General features: G+C 39.6%; 1 protein-coding gene across 5 annotated transcripts in view; it reads right to left on the reverse strand.

Moving 5' to 3' along the window:
* The window catches only part of PIP5K1B (phosphatidylinositol-4-phosphate 5-kinase type 1 beta), a 310,533-nt gene that overhangs the window by 98,579 nt on the left and 189,813 nt on the right, over window positions 1-22,141 (reverse strand). For all 5 annotated transcript variants that reach the window (XM_033237154.1, XM_033237155.1, XM_033237156.1 and 2 more), the window contains one exon: window positions 19,105-19,404. In XM_033237154.1, coding sequence (XP_033093045.1) covers window positions 19,105-19,404 — 300 coding nt within the window. The remainder of the gene's footprint in view (window positions 1-19,104; window positions 19,405-22,141) is intronic.

Raw genomic sequence — 22,141 nt, forward strand, 5'->3', positions numbered from 1 at the left:
CTGAAATAAGAGCATATTCCTCAGGTTTTCATGGCTGGTGATGCATAGAGTGCTCTTGTAACTTCTGTAGATTTGGGGACCTAATGTGGAAATATCCTAACTCAGAATCATAGGCATTGCCATCCTCTCTTTATGACTAAAGACTACAAAGAGCAGCTGCTCCTCCTTTTGCTTTTGCATCTTTAACACCACACTCCTTAGCCCACTAAACTATCTTCTGTCCTGTTGCTAGCAGGAGCTGGTGTGGCTGCAGGGTGGTTAAGACTACTTGCTCTGGAACCAGATGGCCTGGTTTGACTCATGGCTCCTCCACTTGTTTGTTTTTGGGCTAAGTATCTAACATTTCTGGTGTCTATTCTCACCTGTATTATCTCTATAATAAGGATTCCTACCAAATAATTCCCATCAAAGTTATTGTGAAGATTAACTGAGTTAATCCATGCCAAGTCTTAGGCACACAAAAAGCACTCAGTTAATGTCAGCTACTCATGTTATTCCTCCATCCGCAGAATCAATCCCTATGACCACCCCACCTGGAATCTCCCCTCTCCCTTAGCTGTTGTGCCCTGGCTTCTCTTGGTTCTTTATCTTTCTATTTGACTTTCCCACTTTTTCTTCCTGTGCCCTAAAGGTGTTCACTAAAGTTCTCTAACTCTTTTCTCTACTTTCTAGTACTTACATTCATTGACTCTTTTGTTGGAAAAAAAAAAATGTTTGAGTGCCACGCACTGTGGAAGTTGATGGATCTTCAGGGATAAATCCAACAGATAACTATTCCATATTCAACATTAAACAGGCCCGAATTACACATTGTAATAAGGTCTGGAGGGAAAACATCAGGGAGCTGTGGGAAGATCCCACAGGAAGTACCTACTTTCGACTGGGAGGTATTTCAACAGTCCAGGTAAGAGATGGTAATACTTGAATGAGTAGGGGTAGCTGGGGAGCTCAAGGGAGAAGTGGATAGATTTGAGAGCTTCTTAAAGGTGGATTCCAATTACCATCTTTCTACAGAAATTTCCTAAATTGTTGCATTTAATCTGACTTCATTCCTAAGCTGCAGCCCAATATACTTCCTTCAGGACATCTCTAAACTTCTTTTTTAAACTAAAAAAAATTTTTTTGAAACAGTGTCTCACTCTGTCACCCAGGCTGGAGTGCAGTGGTGCAAACATGACTCACTGCAGCCTTGACCTTTTGGGCTCAGGTGATCCTCTCATCTCAGCCTCCCGAGTGGCTGGAACTACAGGCACATGCCACCACACCTGGCTAATTTTCTGTGGAGATGCGGTTTTGCCTTGCTGCCCAGGCTAGTCTTGAACTCCCTGGGCTCAAGCGATCCAACCACCTCGGCCTCCTAAATTAGTGCTGGGATTACAGGCATGAGCCACCATGACCAGCCTTCTAAATGTCTACATATGGCCGTGCTACAACCCTAAATTCTTATCTCACTCCAAAGCAGTTCTTTTTCCTCACTTTCCTCTTTTATTTGAAATCATTCTAATATGATTTCATACTTCATGGCTCCTTCTCTTTCATTGAGTCACCCAAACCTGCAGCTTCTTAATTATCAAAACGTTCATTCTCTCTAATGATAAAGAATTAATTTCAGTTTCCCATTCTTCTTCTTCTTCTTCTTCTTTTTTTTTGAGATGCAGTTTTGCTCTTGTTGCCCAGGCTGGAGTGCAATGGCATGTTCTCGGCTCACCGCAACCTCTGCTTCCCGGGTTCAAGCAATGTTCCTGCCTCAGCCTCCCAAGTAGCTGGGATTATAGGCGCATGCTGCCATGACTGGTTAATTTTGTATTTTTAATAGAGACGAGGTTTCTCCATGTTGGTCAGGCTGGTCTTGAACTCCTGACCTCAGGTGATCCGCCTGCCTCGGCCTCCCAAAGTGCTGGGATTACAAGCGTGAGCCACCACACCTGGCCCAGTTTCCCATTCTTTCCTCACGAATTCATTTCTGACATCTGTGCTTGACCAGGTCACATCACATCCCTACTCAAAGCCTTCAGTCTCTCACCATTGCTTGGTGCCAGTGCTTCAATTTGACATAGAAAGTCCTCACTAATATGCACCAGCCAGTGTTTTTTTGTTACTTAATGCCTGCCTAGAGACATTTGCCAGGCTAGTCTAACTGGAGCTCTTTACCTCTGAATGTGCTCTGAAGATGTAAACTCTGATGCTTCTGCTCATGTCATTTCTTCTAGATGGTCCTTACCATCTTTTCAAATCCTACTGTTTTTTCAAAGCCTGTCCCTACTCCATGCAAATTTACTAATGATTTCAACAAACGAGTGGGATATGTCTCCCCTCTGAAGACCCAAGCATGTTATTAGTGTCCCTCTGTCATATGAAATTCTACCTCAGGTTACATCTATATTCTTTGTACCATACACACAAGACTTCATGTCTCAACAAAGACTAGTTTGATTTAGTGCATCTTGCTGTGTGCTCTGAACACAGTAGGGATGAATATTTGTTATATTGCTTTCCACAGGTGTAAGTAAGTGAAGACCAAAATATTCAGCAGCAAAGAATGTAAGACACTACACCTTGTATCTTAAATATAAGAACTCGATAGCTGTGCATCATGATTACAATGCCCATGAACAGATTTTTGGCACTGAAAACATTTACTGTGATTATGTGCTCTGTGTTGTCAGAAAAATAAAGATAAAAGCCTACAGTGTTTTCAAACCTACCCACACCATAGGTGTTTTATATACACTGTGTCAAGGGCAAAAATCAGGCTGATATTTATAGAGATTCTTTTGATTTAGTGTTTAGTAGGCATACAGCTAAATGGCAGATAAAAGGCAAGGTTGTTTTGTTATAAATTAGGCTGAGCTTTAAGTCTAGTAAGACTATCACATTTTTCTTTAGGAAGCCTTTGCAAGAACAGTATGTCACAGGCTTGGTCAATTGCAAAGGCTCTTCAATCATCCAAGAATGCTTGGTGCTGGACCTAAGATGGAACACATCTCAAGACCTTCTTAGCTTTCCTGTCCTCTGCTCCCTTGTCACAGGGGTTCTTATGGAAATTAACCCATTCAATACATATTTTATTGAGCACCTACGATGTGACAGGTACTCTTGTTTAAAATTCCTTTGTGCAGTCTAGTAGACATATAATAAAATTAGAACATCCCCATTTTACAACTCCTGATAAATGAACGGGTCTAATCAGTGGTCATCAACGGGTCCTAACATTGCAGAAAGAAAGGTATTCTGACATGATGTGCCTCCTGAAGAGGGGAGACACCAAATATGAAGTCAGACCTAAATCTGACTCAACCTGTAGGATCCTACAACCCATTTACAGAAAAAACACACAAGAGAGGAGCATGTTAAATGAAACACTGGGATATAATCAGCAAAATCCAGATGCTCTGGGATAAACAACCCAATATCGTCAACAAATACTTTCTTTTTTTTTTTTTGAGACGGAGTCTCACTCTGTCACCCAGGCTGGAGTGCAGTGGTGCGATCTCGGCTCACTGCAAGCTCTGCCTCCCGGGTTTACGCCATTCACCTGCCTCAGCCTCCCGAGTAGCTGGGACTACAGGCGCCCGCCACCTCGCCTGGCTAGTTTTTTTGTATTTTTTAGTAGAGACGGAGTTTCACCGTGTCAGCCAGGATGGTCTCAATCTCCTGACCTCGTGATCCGCCCGTCTCGGCCTCCCAAAGTGCTGGGATTACAGGCTTGAGCCACCGCGCCGGGCCCAACAAATACTTTCAAAATGAAAAAAGCAGAGTGACAAGGAACTCAGTAAGTAGATCCTATTTAAATCCCGATCCAAACCACAAAATACAAAAAGTTGTTTCTGAAACAATTAGAAATTTGAACACTCACTTTTGATGATTAGTAAGAATTATTAATATTTTTAATCCATTATAATGGTATTGTATTTTTTTTTTTTTTTTAAGGAGCCCTTAGCTTTTAGGGATTCCTACTAAAATACATATGAGTAAAATGATGTGATGTCTCGGATGTGTTTCAAATTATATGGGAAGAGAGGCAGTAAAAAACAAAAAACAAAACCAAAAAAACTAGATTGGCCATGAGTTAAAAATAGAGCACAGAGTATATGTGGATTCATTACAATATTCGGTCTATTTTTATATATTTTTATTGTATAAACTTTTCAAAATTAAAGTTTAGTGTGCTATTTTGAAATGCTTAGATACAATGCATATCTATACCTGTTTAGCATTAACTTACTCTTTGCCAATGATGAGCTAGAGATGGCAGAGAAAAAAACAGAAATTAATAATTTGGGATCTTAACTAAAGTGTTAAGTTAAAGCAGAAAACTTGCTATGTTCCATCTCACTTGATCAATCTTTGACAGAAGATCTGAAAAATAACCAAATTAACAAAACGTGGAGCTGACAGGAAGATGTACCAAGGATCCTGAGTAATGTTTCCAGTTGGCCTAGTATCTAGTTGCTGAACAAGGAGTTAATGATTGGCAAATACATTTTTGTTAATTCAATAATATAAGAAAACTCAAAATAGTGTCCTGGAGATTTTATGCAAATGGACATTTTTGAAAATACTGGTTGAGGGAAAAATGAATCCAAGGGCCTGCCATTCCTCACAAAGTAGACCCCTCAGAGCACAGTTCTAGAATTCCTTGTATTGTGTCAGTTTAGTTAGAGCCAAACACTTTCTTTTCAATTTAATTAAATTTCCTCAATAAAGCTCAGTGTTCTTTGCTAATGTTATAATGAGAAAATACAGGCTGTGACAAGTCATACAATTTTGGCTGGTAAAGCAGAATGAAATAAATATTAAATCCTTAGCCTAGTTTTGGCAATAATGTGTTTTTCATGGTGTCTATGCCGTGATTTAGAACTTGGGCTGTACTGGATTAACCTGTAACAAGGCTTTTTTTTTTTCTTTTTTTCACACTTAAAAAACTTGAAGTAATAAAAATATACCTTATATGCATTAAAAATAGTCATCCATCATTTAAAAAGATTCCATATACATGTATATATATATAATGTGTGTGTGTGTGTGTGTGTGTATATATATATATATATATATATATACTCACCAGATTCCTACACTGGATGAATTTGGTTTGTTTTCTTTATAAACACTTAATTTCTTCAAATAAAGATGTCTTCATAAATTATTTTGTAAACAGGCTTAAAACTAATATCTCATGTTAAAATGTCACATCCTTCTCATTATATGATATATCTTCTTGTTGGCTTTACCATGAATGATTTACTTCATTGTGGCTTAACTGGTATGACAGCAGAGAGCCCAGGCACAGGCCAGCTGTCTCGTGAGACTCAGAGGCCACACTTGGTCCAAGCCCCCACATCCACATCCATGTGTGAAGTAAAATTCTGGAACCCTCACCACTGTCTGCTACAGCCCACCAACTCTGGTAAACTGCCTTTCTTAGTAAAAAGAAAAAAGTACTTACCCTTCCCCTTTCATGTTACTCTTATGGACAAAGAAAGAGAAGAAGAATGGAAGAATCTGTCCATGATAAATAAGACCTCGATGGTTTAGACTTAGTGTTTAAACTCTAAGCTTCTTAGAAAAAGGACTACATCCTATTCATTTTTTGTACCTCCCACAGGTCTTAGCACAGAGCCTTCTGCAGAGAGAAAATTCGGAACTGTTTGCTGAACAACACATAATTAATTTGGCAGGAAGATAAGGCAGAATTTATCAACTGAGATTCCTGTGGTGGTTTAAGGCTAAAGAAAACTTGGCTGATCCATGCTCTAGGATTGTTGAAATTTTCATAGAGCAGGAAAAATCTGAGGCCTGGAAAGTCACCATCGGTATTGAGAAACAATATCTAAGAACAGCAAATACCTACAGAGTGAGTTTTAAAAGAAGTGATGGAAAATCCAGGTTCTGAGAGGTATCATTAGAAAAAAGAAATCCTTTGGGGTCTTGAGTTAATTTTACTTTTTGAATAATAATATATGTACATAATCAAAACTAAAGAAGGTACAAGAGTGGCTCAACATGACACAGTTGAAAGCCGCACTTGGCATGAGGGCGACAGTTAAGGCAGAGCTGGAATGCATAAGTATGGGGAGGTCTGTGGCAATGTTCTCAGCTCTGTGTGTCCACATGGGACAAGGACCCTATGTTTCCAATGGTGCTCACCTAAAAAATGAGGATAAAACAGGGACAGTTCACACATACCCTGAGAGAGTTCAACTTTAAATAAAGAGAGTATTTAACTGGAGAGGTGACTGTCTAAACCAGAAGACTCTGCAATATTATTAATTGATAAGTTGAAGTTTGAGGAAGTGGATGCTAGTAGGGAAAATTATTGATAGATACTTAAGTAAATACATTTGTCTGCACATCTGAGTGGACAGAGAGTAAATCTGCAACCTGGAATCATGGCTTTCTCTGATCTTTGAAAATGTGACTGTTGATCTCTTTCTGAAATTGCTAACAAACTAGAAAAAAAAACAGTTGGATAGCCAATTCAGAAGGAGGACTATCAGAGGATGGAGAATCTCTGCTTCTAAAGAACTCCCGTCATCATTTGAAGAGAGATCACCAGGTGCTTATGAAAATGCAGCAAACACTGAGTTGGTCATTATAATGGTTTGTCTTTGGAACATCTGGAGCTGGCTGAATATGGGCAAAGTTTACAAATGAGGTCTTTGTGTGCAGAAATGAAGAGAGGAAGTTAACGAGATGTAGAATAATTCCAGTCAGCCAGGCTCACATTAAGGCTGGATGGAGATATTTTAAATAAACGTTCAGTTTTAACTTCTCTGCAGCCTTAGTAGCTATGGACAACTGATCTGTCCAGTGAAGTACACATCCCTTTTATTTAAAAGATATTTCTGATGTATACATTCGCAGATACATCCTTTTTATAAAAGGTTCGCAGATGTATACTTTTTATGAAAAGTTGCATGTCATATATAAATTCATGACAGATTGGCCTTGGCCATTTCATTCTTATGGAGGGAGATATCCCCCCCATGAACATTTTCTACCTTGTCACTTAGAAGTACAGTATTTGAAGGGACAAAAATGAGGAGAGAATAGTTATACTTGCTCGATCAAAATACTAAATTTGGCCGAGTGCAGTGGCTCACACCTGTAATCCCAGCACTTTGGCAGGCCAAGGCAGGTAGATTGCTTGAGCCCGGGAGTTCCAGACCAAACTAGGCAACATGGTGAAACCCCTTCTCTACAAAACATACAAAAATTAGCTGAGCATGGTGACATGTACTTGTAGTCCCAACTACTTGTGAGGCTAAGGTGGGAGGATTGCTTGAGCCCAGGAGAGATGGTTGCAAGTGAGCCATGATCATGCCACCACGTTCCAGCCTGGGCAACAGAATGAGACTCTGTCTCAAAATTTAAAAAACACTAAATTTAAAAATGTTTTTGAAGGAAAAACACTGGTGATATGAAAGGGACACTCAGTTGCAGGGTAGAAGGGCATGTAAAGAGTGTGGACTGATACTGACAGGGATGAAGAGCCACATACGTGGCCCTAAACGTCTCAGAAGCCAGTATGGGGTGATCTTTTCTGAAAGGTTCAGAACTGCTGGATGTCCAAAGAAGTACTTTACTTTTCACAAAATAACATGCAGGCCCTGGTCCTACAGCACCGTGGGTACTCCATAAATGTGCGCTGGATGTTGAATGAATAAAATTAAGCCCTATAAAATCAAATTGATTTTACTCTTTACTCTTTAAACCTAAGTTGAAAGCTTCTGGGAGAAAGACAAGGTCATGTTTGAAAGGTACACAATGCACTGGGTAATGTATTACAAGGCACATTTCTGAACCATTTTTTAAACTTTGTAATATTTTCCTAGACCTTGGAAACTCTCAAATATGCCTTAAATCTCTGTAACTCAGTCCTTCACCAGCTTCCAGAAGTTCCTCCCAAGGTAAGGAGCCTCAACTGCATTTTGTAAATCACCAGGGTTTGCCGCCCCTATATCTTTGGATTGGCTGTTGGCAACCCTGCTCTGTTTTGCATCACAATCTGTATGACTGGCTTACGTTAGAATCCACAACCAGATCCACAGCAGCCAACCTCAAAGCCTTTCCAGAGACATCTTCAAAGCCAGAGTTGCTATCATCAGGCCCCGTGTGGCCACATCCCCTTCCTGCCATAGCTGTTCTCTCTGCACTCCCAGGATTCTCCACAGGGAGGAGAGGGGTCCATGGGGGCATTTCCTTTCCTTTGCTCTCCCCCAGATACTTTGTGGGTCTTTCCATTTGGGGCCTATATCAGCCTTACTCCTACACTTAGGGTCATCTAATCAGAGACCAGTAGGTTGTTTTTACAAAAAAGCCAGAAACTCTAAGTAGTAGATATAGCATTGTTCTATTTTATAAGCCCACAGATTTTAGCTTTCCTTAACTTGAATTATTGCATATATAAAGTTCTGTGGGACAATTACTTAAAATGAAAACTCGCTAGACATATAACAACAAACTCAGGAAATGCTTCAACTCTCCAATCTTTAGGTAATATCTCTTTTTAGGAAGAAAGGAAAAGGAGTTTATTTCTTAGAGCTGAGGAAATTACTTTCAGTCTCCCATTTTCACTCTTTCTGTAGAGATTTCGATAATACTTTGGTTTGAAGTGAGAGTTAAAAAAAAAAAAAAGCAAACTACTGACTTGATAATCCTTCCGTTTGTGTAGTGAATCAGAATTCTCAAAAGCTGCTCACACAGGATTCAACGTCACACATCGAGTCCCTAATCTCCTCCCTTGCAAGATTTCAGAAACAATCAACCCCCCCGTAACCATCGCATTGCTCAGAAGGAAGCCTCGCTTTTGACTTAATAGGATTTCGTGTGCATGCACGTTGGTAACAGTTGGCAAATGTCAATGGGCTTGATTATGCTTTTCATTAAATTTTTAAAATTAAATGTTTGGATTATTTATTTTACTTTGTGTTCCTTAGTCACTTGGCACTGTGTTCCTCTGTTCCTCCTTCCTTGAAATAGGCTGCAAGATTTCATGAACTCATTGTTCTGTCCAAACCAAGCTCTCCACTAGGATTGAGCCCCTTCCTGACTCCTACAGCATCTGCCCCTATAACTCCTTGTCAGAGTTAGGGGACCAGTCATTGAGCACTTCTAGCCCATGCTGCCTATATCTGTCCATGTTATTACTTAATGTTTTCATTTCAGTGGCCTTACCACCATTACACATAAGCTCCTTAAGGAGAGTGTAATGATGAAAGAACATGGGTTTGGAGTCAGAGAGACCTGGGTGTAAGTTCTGGATGCAGCACTGTGAGCTCTGTGGACCTGCGGAAGCTGAACCTCTCCTGAGGATTCACTTCTTTATCTGTCAAAAGGGAATCATACCACTCACTTCACAGGGCTTTGTGAAGATGAATGAGAGAACCTGTATGTAATAGATTGTCTGGTTCAAAGTAAGTCTAAATAAATGTTACCTGAACCAACCTACAAATAAAGTAAGCCTTGGAAATGCATCCTTATTGTCCAAGAAATAAAGTATTATGTATTGTATTGTATATACATATTTGATGATTACATATTACATATGATTTGTTTTACATGTTAAGCTACTTCGGTATACTGTAGGTTATATCCAAGATGGAACCCTCTCTCCACCAAAACCCAGAAGAGGTAAAATCTGTAAAATCTGGGAATTGTCTTACTTAATAGAAAGTCAGGCATGAACGACACAGAGTATTTTGATTTTTGTAGCTACCTTGACACTATCTTGCACAGATTATTGTGTTCCTTCTGTTACTGCCAGCAGCTCATTTCCATTCCCCACCTTCAGCAGAACTAAGCTGCAGCAAGTGGCACCAGCCCCCTCCCAAGACTACTGAACAGTTGTGGTGTATGGATGGTCTTAAATGGGGACACCAGTCGCCACCTAAATAAAAACTGAGGGATGAAGAGGTTAACACAGTTGCAATTTAGTAATTTACTGGCCTTTAACAGACCTTGGCCAAATGAGCAATACAAATGTACTCCAAACAATTATCCACAAATTCACAATGTTGACATGATTTACTTTGGTTCTTTCAAGATGAACCATGTGTAGGTTATTACTAAAACCTGCTTTTACTACGTTCATTGACTAGGTAAGATTCACTATTCCAAGAAAGTTTGCTGTTGCTACTTCCTAGGCTTCATCAGAAGACTGACACCAAGAGAAACGCTGTGTTAAGAACTCTCGAGTGAGCTAAGACTGGGAAAATGAGGTTCCACAGTTCCCACAGAGCAGATTTTTAGTAGCAAACATTAAACATGTAATCAAGTAATTACAATATAATGAAGCAATACCAATGGCTGTAGAATAGATTTAGATGAAGTCTCACAGGAGTGCTTATTATTAGAAACACACACGTTAAACTCCTGTATCACAGGCCTTTTCTTAGGAATCTTGTCAGTTGCATAGTCTCACAGGCATATTACCAGGCATTAAACTTAACCATTGAGTTTTTCTGCTGTCTTTTCACCGCTCTTTTCTATATACCCAAACTGCTTTATTAGATTTATCTTTTGCTTTTCTGGGGCATATATTCAAGTAATTTTTTAGCAAGAGACTTAAATACACACTTATCAGAGTGGCTAAAATAAAAAATAGTGACAACAGCAGATGCTAGCGAGGATAAGGAGAAAAACGGATCATTCATCCACTGCTGGTGGAAATGTAAAATGGTGCAACCACTCTGGAAAAGAGTATGGCAGTTTCTTAAAAAATTCAACATGCACTTACCATATGATATAGAAACTGAATTTAGGCATTTATCCCAGAGAAATGAAAACTTATGCTCACGCAAAAGCCAGTATACAAATGTTCACAGCAGCTTTATTTGTAACACTCAAAAACTAGAAAAAACTCACATGTTCGTCAGTGGGTGAATGTTAAACTGTGATACATCCATACCAAGAAATATCACTCAGCAATCAAAAGGAGCACATTACTGATACAGGCAATAACTTGGATGAATATCAATGGCATTATACTGAGTTAAAAAAAAGCCAATCTCAGGGGTTATATACTGTACGATTCCATTTATACAGCATTCTTGAAATGGCAAAATTATAGAGATGGAAAACAGATTGGTGATTGCATAGGATTAGGAAGGAGTCGTCAGGGAAGGAGGTAGCTGTGGCTATAAAACGGTACCATTAGCATCTTTGAGAAAGAACTGTTCTGTACTTGACCATGGTGGTGGTTATATAAATCTATGTATGTCTAAAATTGCACAGAACCTCCCCCACCACACAGGTGCATGTAAAACTTGTGAAATCTGAAAAAAGCTGAAAAACATCAGTAGGTTGCACCAAAGTCAATTTCCTCATTGTGATACTATACTAAGGCTGTGCAAGATTGTGCAAGATATTACCACTGGGGGAAATTGGGTGAAGGGTATATGATATCTCTCTGTGTTATTGCTTCCAATAGCATGTGAATCCATTATCTCAAAATACGAAGCAAAAAAATTTACAGGTAGAAAAATTTATAAAGCCCTTGCACATATGATATGATGACGTCATTATTTCTGTTCTCACAACAAAACCTGGCTTGGCTAGTAGGTAAGTCCAAAATCATTTTTTCTCAGACCAGAGAGTAGAAGGCATTCTTTTACTGTTTCCTGGGAAATCTTAGGATTCCTTCCAGCTCAAATAATCTTTGATTCTATGAGTTGGTTTTATTTGTTCACCAACTTTAACTTTGCCTTATGCTTATACTGCTGTGATATCAAACTATTACAGATAGAAAAAACTCATAATTTTAAGACAATGGAGCAAATCAAATATCTCATGGGTTTACAGCATTTGTAAAACACACTTTGAAACACAGTGGATTTGGCTGGGCATGGTGGCTCACACCTGTAATCTTAGCGCTTTAGAAGGCTGAGGCGGGAAGATCACTTAAGGTCAGGAGTTCGAGACCAGCCTGGCCAACAAGGTGAAACTTTATCTCTACTAAAAATATAAAAATTAGCTGGGTATGGTGGTACATGCCTGTAGTCCCAGCTACTTGGAAGGCTGAGGCAGGAGAATCGCTTGAGCCTGGGAGGCGGAGGTTGCAGTGAGCTGAGATTATGCCACTGTACTCTAGCCTGGGCAGCAGAGTGAGACTTCACCTCAAAAAACAAAAACAAAAACAAAACAAGTAATTTAGGAGTGTGGAGTCAATGATGTCCCTGCACCCTTTTCATGTTTTGATTGAAGTCTAAAAACAAAATTGAATTCCTTATTGATTAGAGGATAGTTTAAATTGAAGTATTTCTACCTTCAGGATATGTACATCTCCTTTCTATTAGCTCTAAAGCATTTTTTCTTCCCCAGTGATAACTGAGAAGGCAAGCAATATCAAAAAAAGAAAATAAACTGTCTGAACAAAATGTAAAAAGTTTACTCCTAGCAAAATTATAGCTGAATGGTAAGCAACAGCCATAATGTTAAATTAAGTATTATATAAAATAACCCATTTTGTAACCCATGCAAACATGCCCATAGCTGATATAAGAATCAGATCCATAAATTTAAAGCTTGCCTTACATAGAAAGATCCCTCTTTGCACATCAGAAAGCTTCAGTATTCTTTTTTTTTCTTTTTTTTGAGACAGAGTCTCGCTCTGTCGCCCAGGCTGGAGTGCAGTGGCTGGATCTCAGCTCACTGCAAGCTCCGCCTCCCGGGTTTACGCCATTCTCCTGCCTCAGCCTCCCAAGTAGCTGGGACTACAGGCGCCCGCCACCACGCCTGGCTAGTTTTTTTGTATTTTTTTAGTAGAGACGGGGTTTCACTGTGTTAGCCAGGATGGTCTTGATCTCCTGACCTCGTGATCCGCCCGTCTCGGCCTCCCAAAGTGCTGGGATTACAGGCTTGAGACACCGCGCCTGGCCAGCTTCAGTATTCTTAAGACTGGTTTCATTAAATTCTGAGAACCTATTAATATTTATGGTTACAGTCATTTGTGTGAAAAAAGAAAATTGGTTCCACATTCTTTAAAAATTAATAACTTGCGGCTCAACAAAAAAGATAATAAATGTAAAATAAGTCAATTAGGTCATTAATTATCAAGACTGTCTCTGAAATGACTCTCACTTGAAAGAGTAAAAATATTTGGGTTGTAAACACAAGTTCTCACTAATATACTTTGTCTCAAAGTCATTTCCTGGAGTTATTAATAAATATTTCAGGATATAATAATTTATCAAATTAATTAAACGATATGGGATTCTAGATTTTACATAGATAACTTATGTCAGAGAAAAAATAATCATGGTAAATTACAATGAATACAAAAATAGATCCTAATTGTTCTTTAAAAATTAATACATGAATTTTCAATTCAAAAGAGTTTTCAATTACAATCTTGAAACATGTACTGAGTGTATAGAATAAGCCAGGTGTTGCAGCTGCAGAGAGGTGTAAAGAATGAGCTTTGCCCTTGGAGACATTTAAAGTCTCGCTGGAGAGACAGTAGGCACATCTAAAGAAGACAAGGGTCAGTGCTAATAAAATAAAGTCCATATTCACAATAGCAAAGACATAGAATCAACCCAGATGCCCATCAACAGTGAACTGGATAACGAAAATACGGTACATATGCAACACAGAATACTACGTAGCCATAAAAAGAATGTAATCATGTACTTTGCAGCAACATGTATGGAGCTGAAGGCCATTATTCTAAGTGAATTAGCACAGTAATAGAAAACCAAATACTGCATGCTCTTACTTCTAAATGGGAGCTACACATTGAGTACATATGGACATAAAGTAGCGAACGACAGATGCGAGGGCCTACCTGAGGGTGGAGGCGGGGAGGAGGAGGATAGGAAGATGGAAAATTTACCTATCAGGCACTATGCTTATTACCCGGTGATGAAATAATCTGTACACCAAATCCTTATGACAATTTACCCATGTAACAAATCTGCTCGTGTACTCCTGAACTTAAAATAAAAGTTGGAAAGAGAAAAAGTCTAATGACCATTTACAACATTGCTTCCACGGGAAAACTCTCTGCAATATAAATGTACTTTTGTTACACAAATGACTCTTGATAGGAGGACAACCAGTACAACTTTTCAAATAGTCTGAAGTGATTCAAAATGGAGATAATCTACTTTATTAAATTCTCAGCGCCATTTTTGGCAGGCATTGCAGTGAAACTGGATACTTCCTTCAAAACAGGCAGAACTTAAAAAATAGCTACATACACAAAAATCACCAAAGACAGGTTTCTTGGAAGTGCACCTAAACCTTTCTTTCTTTTTTAAAATCATTAGACAGCTGATTATTCCTTGTTCAAATACATATTCCAATAAACACTTACTAAGTGTCTGCTAAGAACCAGGCATGTAGATATAAAGATAGATTAAGCCTTGCTCCTCAGGCTCCAGGATTTACATGTGAAAAGATAACAGTGTATGAAGTCCCACAAAAGAAGTAAGCCCAGGATGCATGGGGAACCACAACAGCATGGTCTTGGAGGAACTGATCCCTGAGTAGTCCTGAGATGGGTAGGTGAGGGACAGGTGTAGAATAAGGGAAGAATGGTCCAGCAGAGTGAGGCGTGGATAAAAAGACCAAAACCTTTAGAGAATGTGGCCAGTAGATCAGAAGAGCTGGAGAGTGGGGATCTGCATCAGGGGAGAGGGGAGAGAGAAGGCGGGAGACAGAAGCTGACAGCATCTGGAGAAGGTGGCAGGGACCAGATCAGGAAGGATTTTAATGTTGCAAGCTGGGAATCATGGGCTTTAGCCCAAAGGCAGTGGGGAACCTTGGCCAGAGAGTGTTAAGTCTTCTGATCAGAGGATCAGTCTGGCAGCAGTGGTGGGGACGTGATGGAAGGCAATGATAATGAAAACCAGCAAAGAGGCTACAGCAAAATTCCAGGTGATGAATAACCAGCATCTCAATAAAAGCAGTGGCTGTGCCTACAGTGAGGAGGGGGCAGATCCAGGAGTTATTTGGCAGACAGACTGGGACATGGTGATTTCACTGCACACAGAGAAAGAGGGAGAGGAGGGCGGAAAGAGTAGCTTCAGGGTGCAGATTTGGGTATCTGGCTGCACGATGGTCATGTTCCCTGGGCCACAGAAGACTAGAAGAGGTGCAGGCCTGGGGGAAGATGAAGGGGTACCTGGGAAGAGCAGTTTCCAAATAGGACATGCATCTCAGCTTGTCTGTCACGTGGGAGCCACTGGGGATGGTTTGGATAAATCCTGCTTTCTGGTTTTGATAGCAAGTGATCTGTGATGTCTTTGTAGTACTCGATGTCACCACTCTTTCCCTGGGTCAAATTCACTTGTGGGTAAGGACGGCTGTGGCAGTGAGCATACAGAGGGTCAGACCAAGGGATAGGAAACTCTTCAGGAAAGGGGACTGATCATTTACATATCAATTTCCCCCCCACCACACACAACCAATGAGGAATAGCAATGTGGAGATGGGGTGTGGAACCTGACATCTGAATGCCTGCTTTTGGAAACAGCTCTTTGATCCTGTGGGGGAATTGGGCTCAGCAGGGTTGAGGCATAAAAGAAGATCAATTTTCCAGAATAGTTCCAAGTGGGCAATGTGCTACATGGAGGAGTTGGTCAGGAATGAACCATCCCAAAGGGCAGGCTGGTATAATAACACAGGGGTCTGGGACTGGGCTTGGGGAAGCCAGGCAAAGGGACTCAGGGGTTGCCACAAAGATGCCAGGAGAAGATGGCATGTGTCAGGGGGACTCAGTGCAGGATGAGGCTGTTCAGGTCTTTTCAGATGCAGAGCTCAGAAACAGCAGCTCTGATTGGCAGTCAGGGAAGCAGTCCACGGGGAGCAGGGAATAAGGTTGGTCAAGCTGGCCCTTCCGGCCAGCACTCATGCTAAAGGAAATAGAATCCTGGGGTCTGAAATGTCAAGCCAAAATATGAAAGGAGAGGTAGGGGCGTCAAGAAGCAGGGAGAGGTCAGCCATAGGTTAAGAGGCTTAACAAATCTGTCTGGGAACAACAAAGAAGCTGGGGTCCAAAGGTCTGGGATTCTTGGATTTGCTACTGCTAAGCCCTTAAGAGCTCCCTGGCACCACCAGAAAGGGTCTTCTGACAATATGTGGCTCTCATATTATGTGGCCACTCTCCTCTTCTACCCCACACGCTCTTCCTATCAACTGCCCCAAAACCGAACAACTATAGCTCCTGGAACACGTTGTGCTATTTCACACCCATTGTTTCATACTTATTCTCTTTTCCTAGAAATATGCTTCTACTGCTTTGCCTACCCGGAGAAAGCTTCTCATCCTTTAAAAGCAAGCTACAATGTTCTCTACTCTAATCCTCACAATATAATATCATTGCACATACTAGACTGTATGGCAATTGATAAAAAATAAAGGTCATGCACCTCATGCTTGGCATGTAACGTGTTTGCAATATGTGCTGATAAGTGAATAGAAGCATATCTCCTAATATGGGTCTAGTTCACCTTTCTCTGCCTGGGGTGCTGAAACAGTAATACATTCCTCTAACTGGTTTGTTTCCAGAGCCTTAGCCATACTGTCTAACAGGAATTTTAGCAGAAAAGACTCCTGATTGATAGGTACTGGCCTCAGCTCAGACCAACCTTGCAGCCCCTCTGGGTCTCTGCAGTCCCTCAGCCAGCACAGAGACTCAGCTCTGCAAAGCAAAGGCAATATTGGGACAATGTCAACCACATATCCCTACTGCAGTCATCCAGTGAGTTGGCCCTTCAGAGGATGACCTGAAGAGATGTAACTCTAGGAAGGGGATTCTGAGCCTTGGGGGAGAAGGAAGAGGAGGAACAATGGGCTCCAAGAGATTCATGATCCATCACGAGGATGGGCATCTTTTGGGGGGAGGACAGTTCACAGCATTCACACGATTTACTAAGAGGCCCTTGACTATTAAATATTAATATTCACCATTCCAGAAATATGCTTTGCTTGAGGCAGCTCTGCTCAGAGCACCAGCTGCTGAATCCAGATCCCAGAGGACTTGGTCATGGTCAGGACAGATCAGGGAAGGAAGCTGAGTTCCCCTACAGCTCAGCATTTACACACTCCCATACCATCCCAAGAGAAGCCTTCCTCAAGGCAGATGTACATATTTTAAAGAATGTCCATGATCTGTGTCTTGTACAACTTCAAACGCAGTGAGTAAGAGGGAGTAAGGCTCAGGATACCTCAGATACTTGACCTTTATGTTCCTTAGAACAATAAACCTGCCAGAGAATAAAAAATAAAAGGCAAATCTCCAGGGTCTCATTCGTGATGAAAAGTTTGGTTTGACCTCGTGGTCTCAGTCCTGAGCTCAGGAAACGCTAATAAATAGACAAATCCTGAGTAATGGCTCTTTTATATTTGCCTTTTTTTTTTTTTTTTTTTTTTTTCTGGCTGAGAAGCATGTGGTGTCAGAAGGCAGCAGATAAAGGCTTTCCATACTAAAGGGGCAAGAAGCACACAAAAGAGAAAGCAAACCGAAAACTGGAGAGGCTGACACTAAACTCTGGGGAATTGAGAGTCACTTTTTACCCACATTCTGTAAAGGGCAGAAAAAACACAGGAAAAAGGTTTCTACTAAAATATGTGTGTTTTGTTTTTACGTTTTTTGAATAGAAAAATATGCATCACTCAAATCCACTCAGATATCTGAATATCTGCTGGATGTTGTTTGTTTGTCTGTTTGCTTGGTTCCTACTGTTCCCTCCCTGAGTTCTGAAAAGATAATTAAAAAAGAATCCTCAGAGTGAACCTTTAAGTTTCAGTTGTTAGAAGCACATATCTTTGTACCCAAACACATGTGGGCTCTGTCATTGACTTGCTAAGTAATCTGGATAAGTTTCTGAATCTCTTTAAGAACCCAATTCTTCAGCAATGGAAATGGAAGTATGAACAGTACTGACTTCAAAGAGTTGCTGAGGGAATTAAGTGAAATGATGCATTAAAAAATCTTAGACTAACCTGGCATACTATAAGCATTCAATAAATGGTAGCTAAACAATAGAAGTAACAACTCTGTCAATAAAGAAAAACAATTCTAAGGACACATTTTTGTGCACAATCATGCAAGCTGTAACAAGTAGAAAGGAAGAAAAACAAAACAAAACAAAAAAACAGAAACAGTAGGCCTGTATTCCTTAGTGAAAATTCCCTACTTTATACCTTAGAAGGGGTGTCAGACTGTCTTCCTCACCTTCACGTGAGTTCAGGTTCAGCAGAGAAGTGTCACCCCTCCCCTATAACAACATGGGTCATCCGTCCAGACCCATGGAAAGTGCAGAAAACCACAGCCTGTGCCATCATGCTTTCTGCCCACCTCCACTACCCAACTTAGCCAAGTGGCTGGACGGTTCTCCCATGATCATTATCCTTCAGAAGCTATTAGCACTGCATTTTTCTTTTCTCCAAAACAATTTTTATCTCTTCACCATGTTAGAAAAAAATCTTCCCTTAGTTTTTCTTTCTTTCTTTTTTTTTTTCTTTTAAAGCAGAGCGGCCTGGGGGAATTCCTCCACACTTTGGACAATCACTCCAGCTAAGTTTGCAGGGAATGGTGTCTGCCCTAATTGGCAAGCTTCATTCCTGCTCACCTCTTATTCAGACCACAAAAAATAATTTCAGCAAACGTTCTGCTCACATCATAGTTTTGCATCCATGCTGATCTCTAGGGAGCCATTATTAATCCCAAGTACGTTTTCTCTAAACATGTCTCCCAAATTCAAGTCTTACTTCTTCCAAGATTTCTGTATGGCTTCTCTTACTCAACACTACGTTAAACCAAAATTCTATTTCTTTCTAGTTAAACTATCTTCCCCATAGTGGAGAAAGAAAAGAAAACAAGGCTTTCTTGTTTCATTTTATCAAAGAAAGCTGACTTAGCTTATTAATTATAAATAAACAACAGAGATGTAGGTTAAGGACTCTAGATAACTCCCTTATCATTTGCCAATTCCTTCAGTATCAAGGAAGCATGGCTTGGCACCAGGATTGGGAAAGATAGGATTCCACATGTCCGCCACTTTGGACATTCCTTATTTCTATGCTTTCAATAAGTGGCAGCCACAGTTTACATGAGCAGAGAGTTCAAAGAAAATCACAACAATCAAACTTCCTTACCCGGCAGTCTCTCTGAAGTGTTTTCATAAGCGCGTTGTATGTTTCTGTATCAAAATACAACCCTTCGTGCATGTCTTGCAGGAAGTCTAAGTCCTTAAACGTGGGGTTGGATTTCTCTCTCTCTTTACGGGATGCTCTTCGCTTATACGTTGAGCCTTTCAAGTCATATGTAAAGTGCATTCTCATGGAGCGTGGCAAAACGTTGTTCATCACCACAATCCTGATATTAATGCCTCCTGATTGCATACAATACAGTCCATAAAATTTTGGCAAAAGAGTCCTTGGATTCTGGTTTAAATTCTAGAAACCAAAACAAGAAAAATATATTTACAATCTTCTATTTTGACAAAATAATGTTCCACTAAAGATGTGTTTCATGCTGATAAGATCATTAAAAATGGGATGTGATTATCTTTATTAATGTCCATTACTAAAATTTTGCTGTTTCTAATCTATTTCTTAAGTCTGTTTATTGGACAGCAATTTTATTATTCCAAACTCAGGGCAGTGAAAGTGACTGAATTGAAATTGGACCTAATGTCCCAAATTGGCTCCAACTAAAAACAGGCAAGGAATTGACTGGTGCCATGAGTGACTATTCTCTAAGGTAGCTAAAGAGAAAATGAATTGCCAAGGCATAAGGGATGAACATTTACAATTTTAATAGCTCCTGCAAAACTGTCTTCCAAAATGGCAGACCAATTTACAACCACACTATGTAAGATTGTACATAGATTTTCCCGTCACTCTTACCAGTGCTGAATAGTATCCAAACTTTAAAATCTTTGTAAGCATTTTTTCTGTAGGTTTTTGTCACTGTTGAAATTCTTGATATATTCTGGATATTTATCATTTCTCTCATCTATATGGGGTAGTTTCTTCCAGTCTGTTGTCTTTTTTATTATTTAAAAAAATAGGGAGGCCAGGCGCTGTGGCTCATGCCTGCAATCCCAGCACTTTTGGAAGCCGGGGCGGGCGGAACACGAGGTCAGGAGTTCGAGACCAGCCTGTCTAGCACAGTGAAACCCTGTCTCCACTAAAAATACAAAAAATTAGGCTGATCTGGTGGCATATGCCTGTAGTCCCAGCTACTCGGGAGGCTGAGGCAGGAGAATTGCTTGAACCCGGCAGGCAGAGGTTGCACTGAGCCGAGATAGCGCCACCGCACTCCAGCCTGGGTGACAGAGCGAGACTCCGTCTCAAAAAAAAAAAAAAACAAAAAAGAAAGAAAGAAAGAAAAAAAAGGGAATATACACCTATTTTTGTTCCCTTTTAAAATAGATAAGAAATTAAAATAGCTTACAAAAGGGCATGTATTCAATGAAAAGTGTCTCCGCTATCCTTGATTCTTCCCCCAGTTCTCAACATTTGAGAAAACCACTGCTCTCACTTTATTTCATTCCAGAAATATTCAATAAGCTTATATTAATTTTGTGTCTGGTACTTTTTCTTATATAAATGTGTTGCCTTAAAAAAATTTTTTTTAAATTTTTTGAGACGGAGTCTTGCTCTGTCACCCAGACTGGACTGCAGTGGCGTGATCTTGGCTCACTGCAACCTCCGCCTCCCAGGTTCAAGTGATTCTCCCACCTCAGCTTCCCAAGTAGCTGGGACTACAGGTGTGTGCCGCCACGCCCAGCTAATTTTTGTATTTTTAGTAGAGACGGGGTTTCACTATATGTTGGCCAGGCTGGTCTCGAACTCTTGACCTCAAGTGATCCTCCCGTCTTGGCCTCCCAAAGTGCTGGGATTACAGACATGAGCCACTGCACTTGGCCTAAATGATGCGGTCATATTTATTTACTTGTTTCTTATTTGTGTGTGTGTGTGTTTGCTTTTTGTTTTTGTTTAACAAAGCTTTTTTATATCCCAAAGTTATAAACTTTTATTTTCTTCCAAATTTTTAATAGTTTTGGTCATTACAATTGGTCTTTACTCCCTACGGAATTAATTTTGTGTGTATGTGAAAGATCTGAAATAGAGAATTTAATTTTTTCCTCAAATGGATACTTATTGAACAGTCAGACATTTTCCAATTGAGTTTAAATCCCTCCATGCCAATACAATAAGTAGACAAATTCACATAGATCTATTTCTGAACACTTTATTTGAATCTATTAATTTATCTGTCTAAAACTGTACTCAGCCTACATCCTTAACATTAGTTACAGCCTTATAGATTTTTGGTACATGCTATAGCAGGCCTACTGTTTTTCTTCTTTTTCAAAAATGTTTTCTCCACTCTTACAAACTTTCTGTTTGATTGTTCATTTTAGAAAACATTCTTCAAATGAGACTTGCTCTCACTTTCAAAGAAATTGGCTTTGTCAAGCTATGTGAAAAATCCTATTAGAATTTTTGCTTGGAATTAGACTGGATTTATAAGTTGATTTAGGAGCAGTTGAAATCTTTACAATACTGAGTTCAGGAACAATGCATATTTCTTCATTATTTCAGATCTTTTTTATGTCCTTCAATAATATTTTGTAGTTTCCTTCATATTGGGTTTGTAACATTTGTTTTTATAGATTCAAATATTTTAGAATTTTTCTTATTACATTCTTTCTGAACTGATTATTGTTTATGTTTTCCATGTACTATATCTTGCTTTCCCAATCAGAATTACAGTACTCACATGACTTTATTTACTTATTTCTTTATTTTTCTAATAATGTTCATTATAAGTTGTCATCATGAACAGGATCTCTTTTTTCTCTTATATTCTCCTACTCTATATCATCCATATAATGGAATATAATGGATTTTGTAGATTTATCTTTTATCCTGCAAATCTGCCGCAGTCATATCACTTCTAGAAATTCCTGATTTATTTTCTTGAAGGTTTGCTCATTTTGAATTCTGTCATTTAAAGAGAATAGTGCTTGTACTTATTTTGTATTTCTTTTTGTACTCAAGACTCAATGCCAGAATTTCTAGCAAATTTATCAGAAAGGACTATTGATGGGAGGGTCATTCTGGTCTACTCCTATTGTTTCTAGAGAAAGGATTCTTGTTTTTCTCCATGAGCTATTACATG

The sequence above is a fragment of the Trachypithecus francoisi genome, unplaced genomic scaffold, assembly GCF_009764315.1.
Source record: "Trachypithecus francoisi isolate TF-2019V2 unplaced genomic scaffold, Tfra_2.0 Lachesis_group16, whole genome shotgun sequence".
NCBI lineage: Eukaryota > Metazoa > Chordata > Mammalia > Primates > Cercopithecidae > Trachypithecus > Trachypithecus francoisi.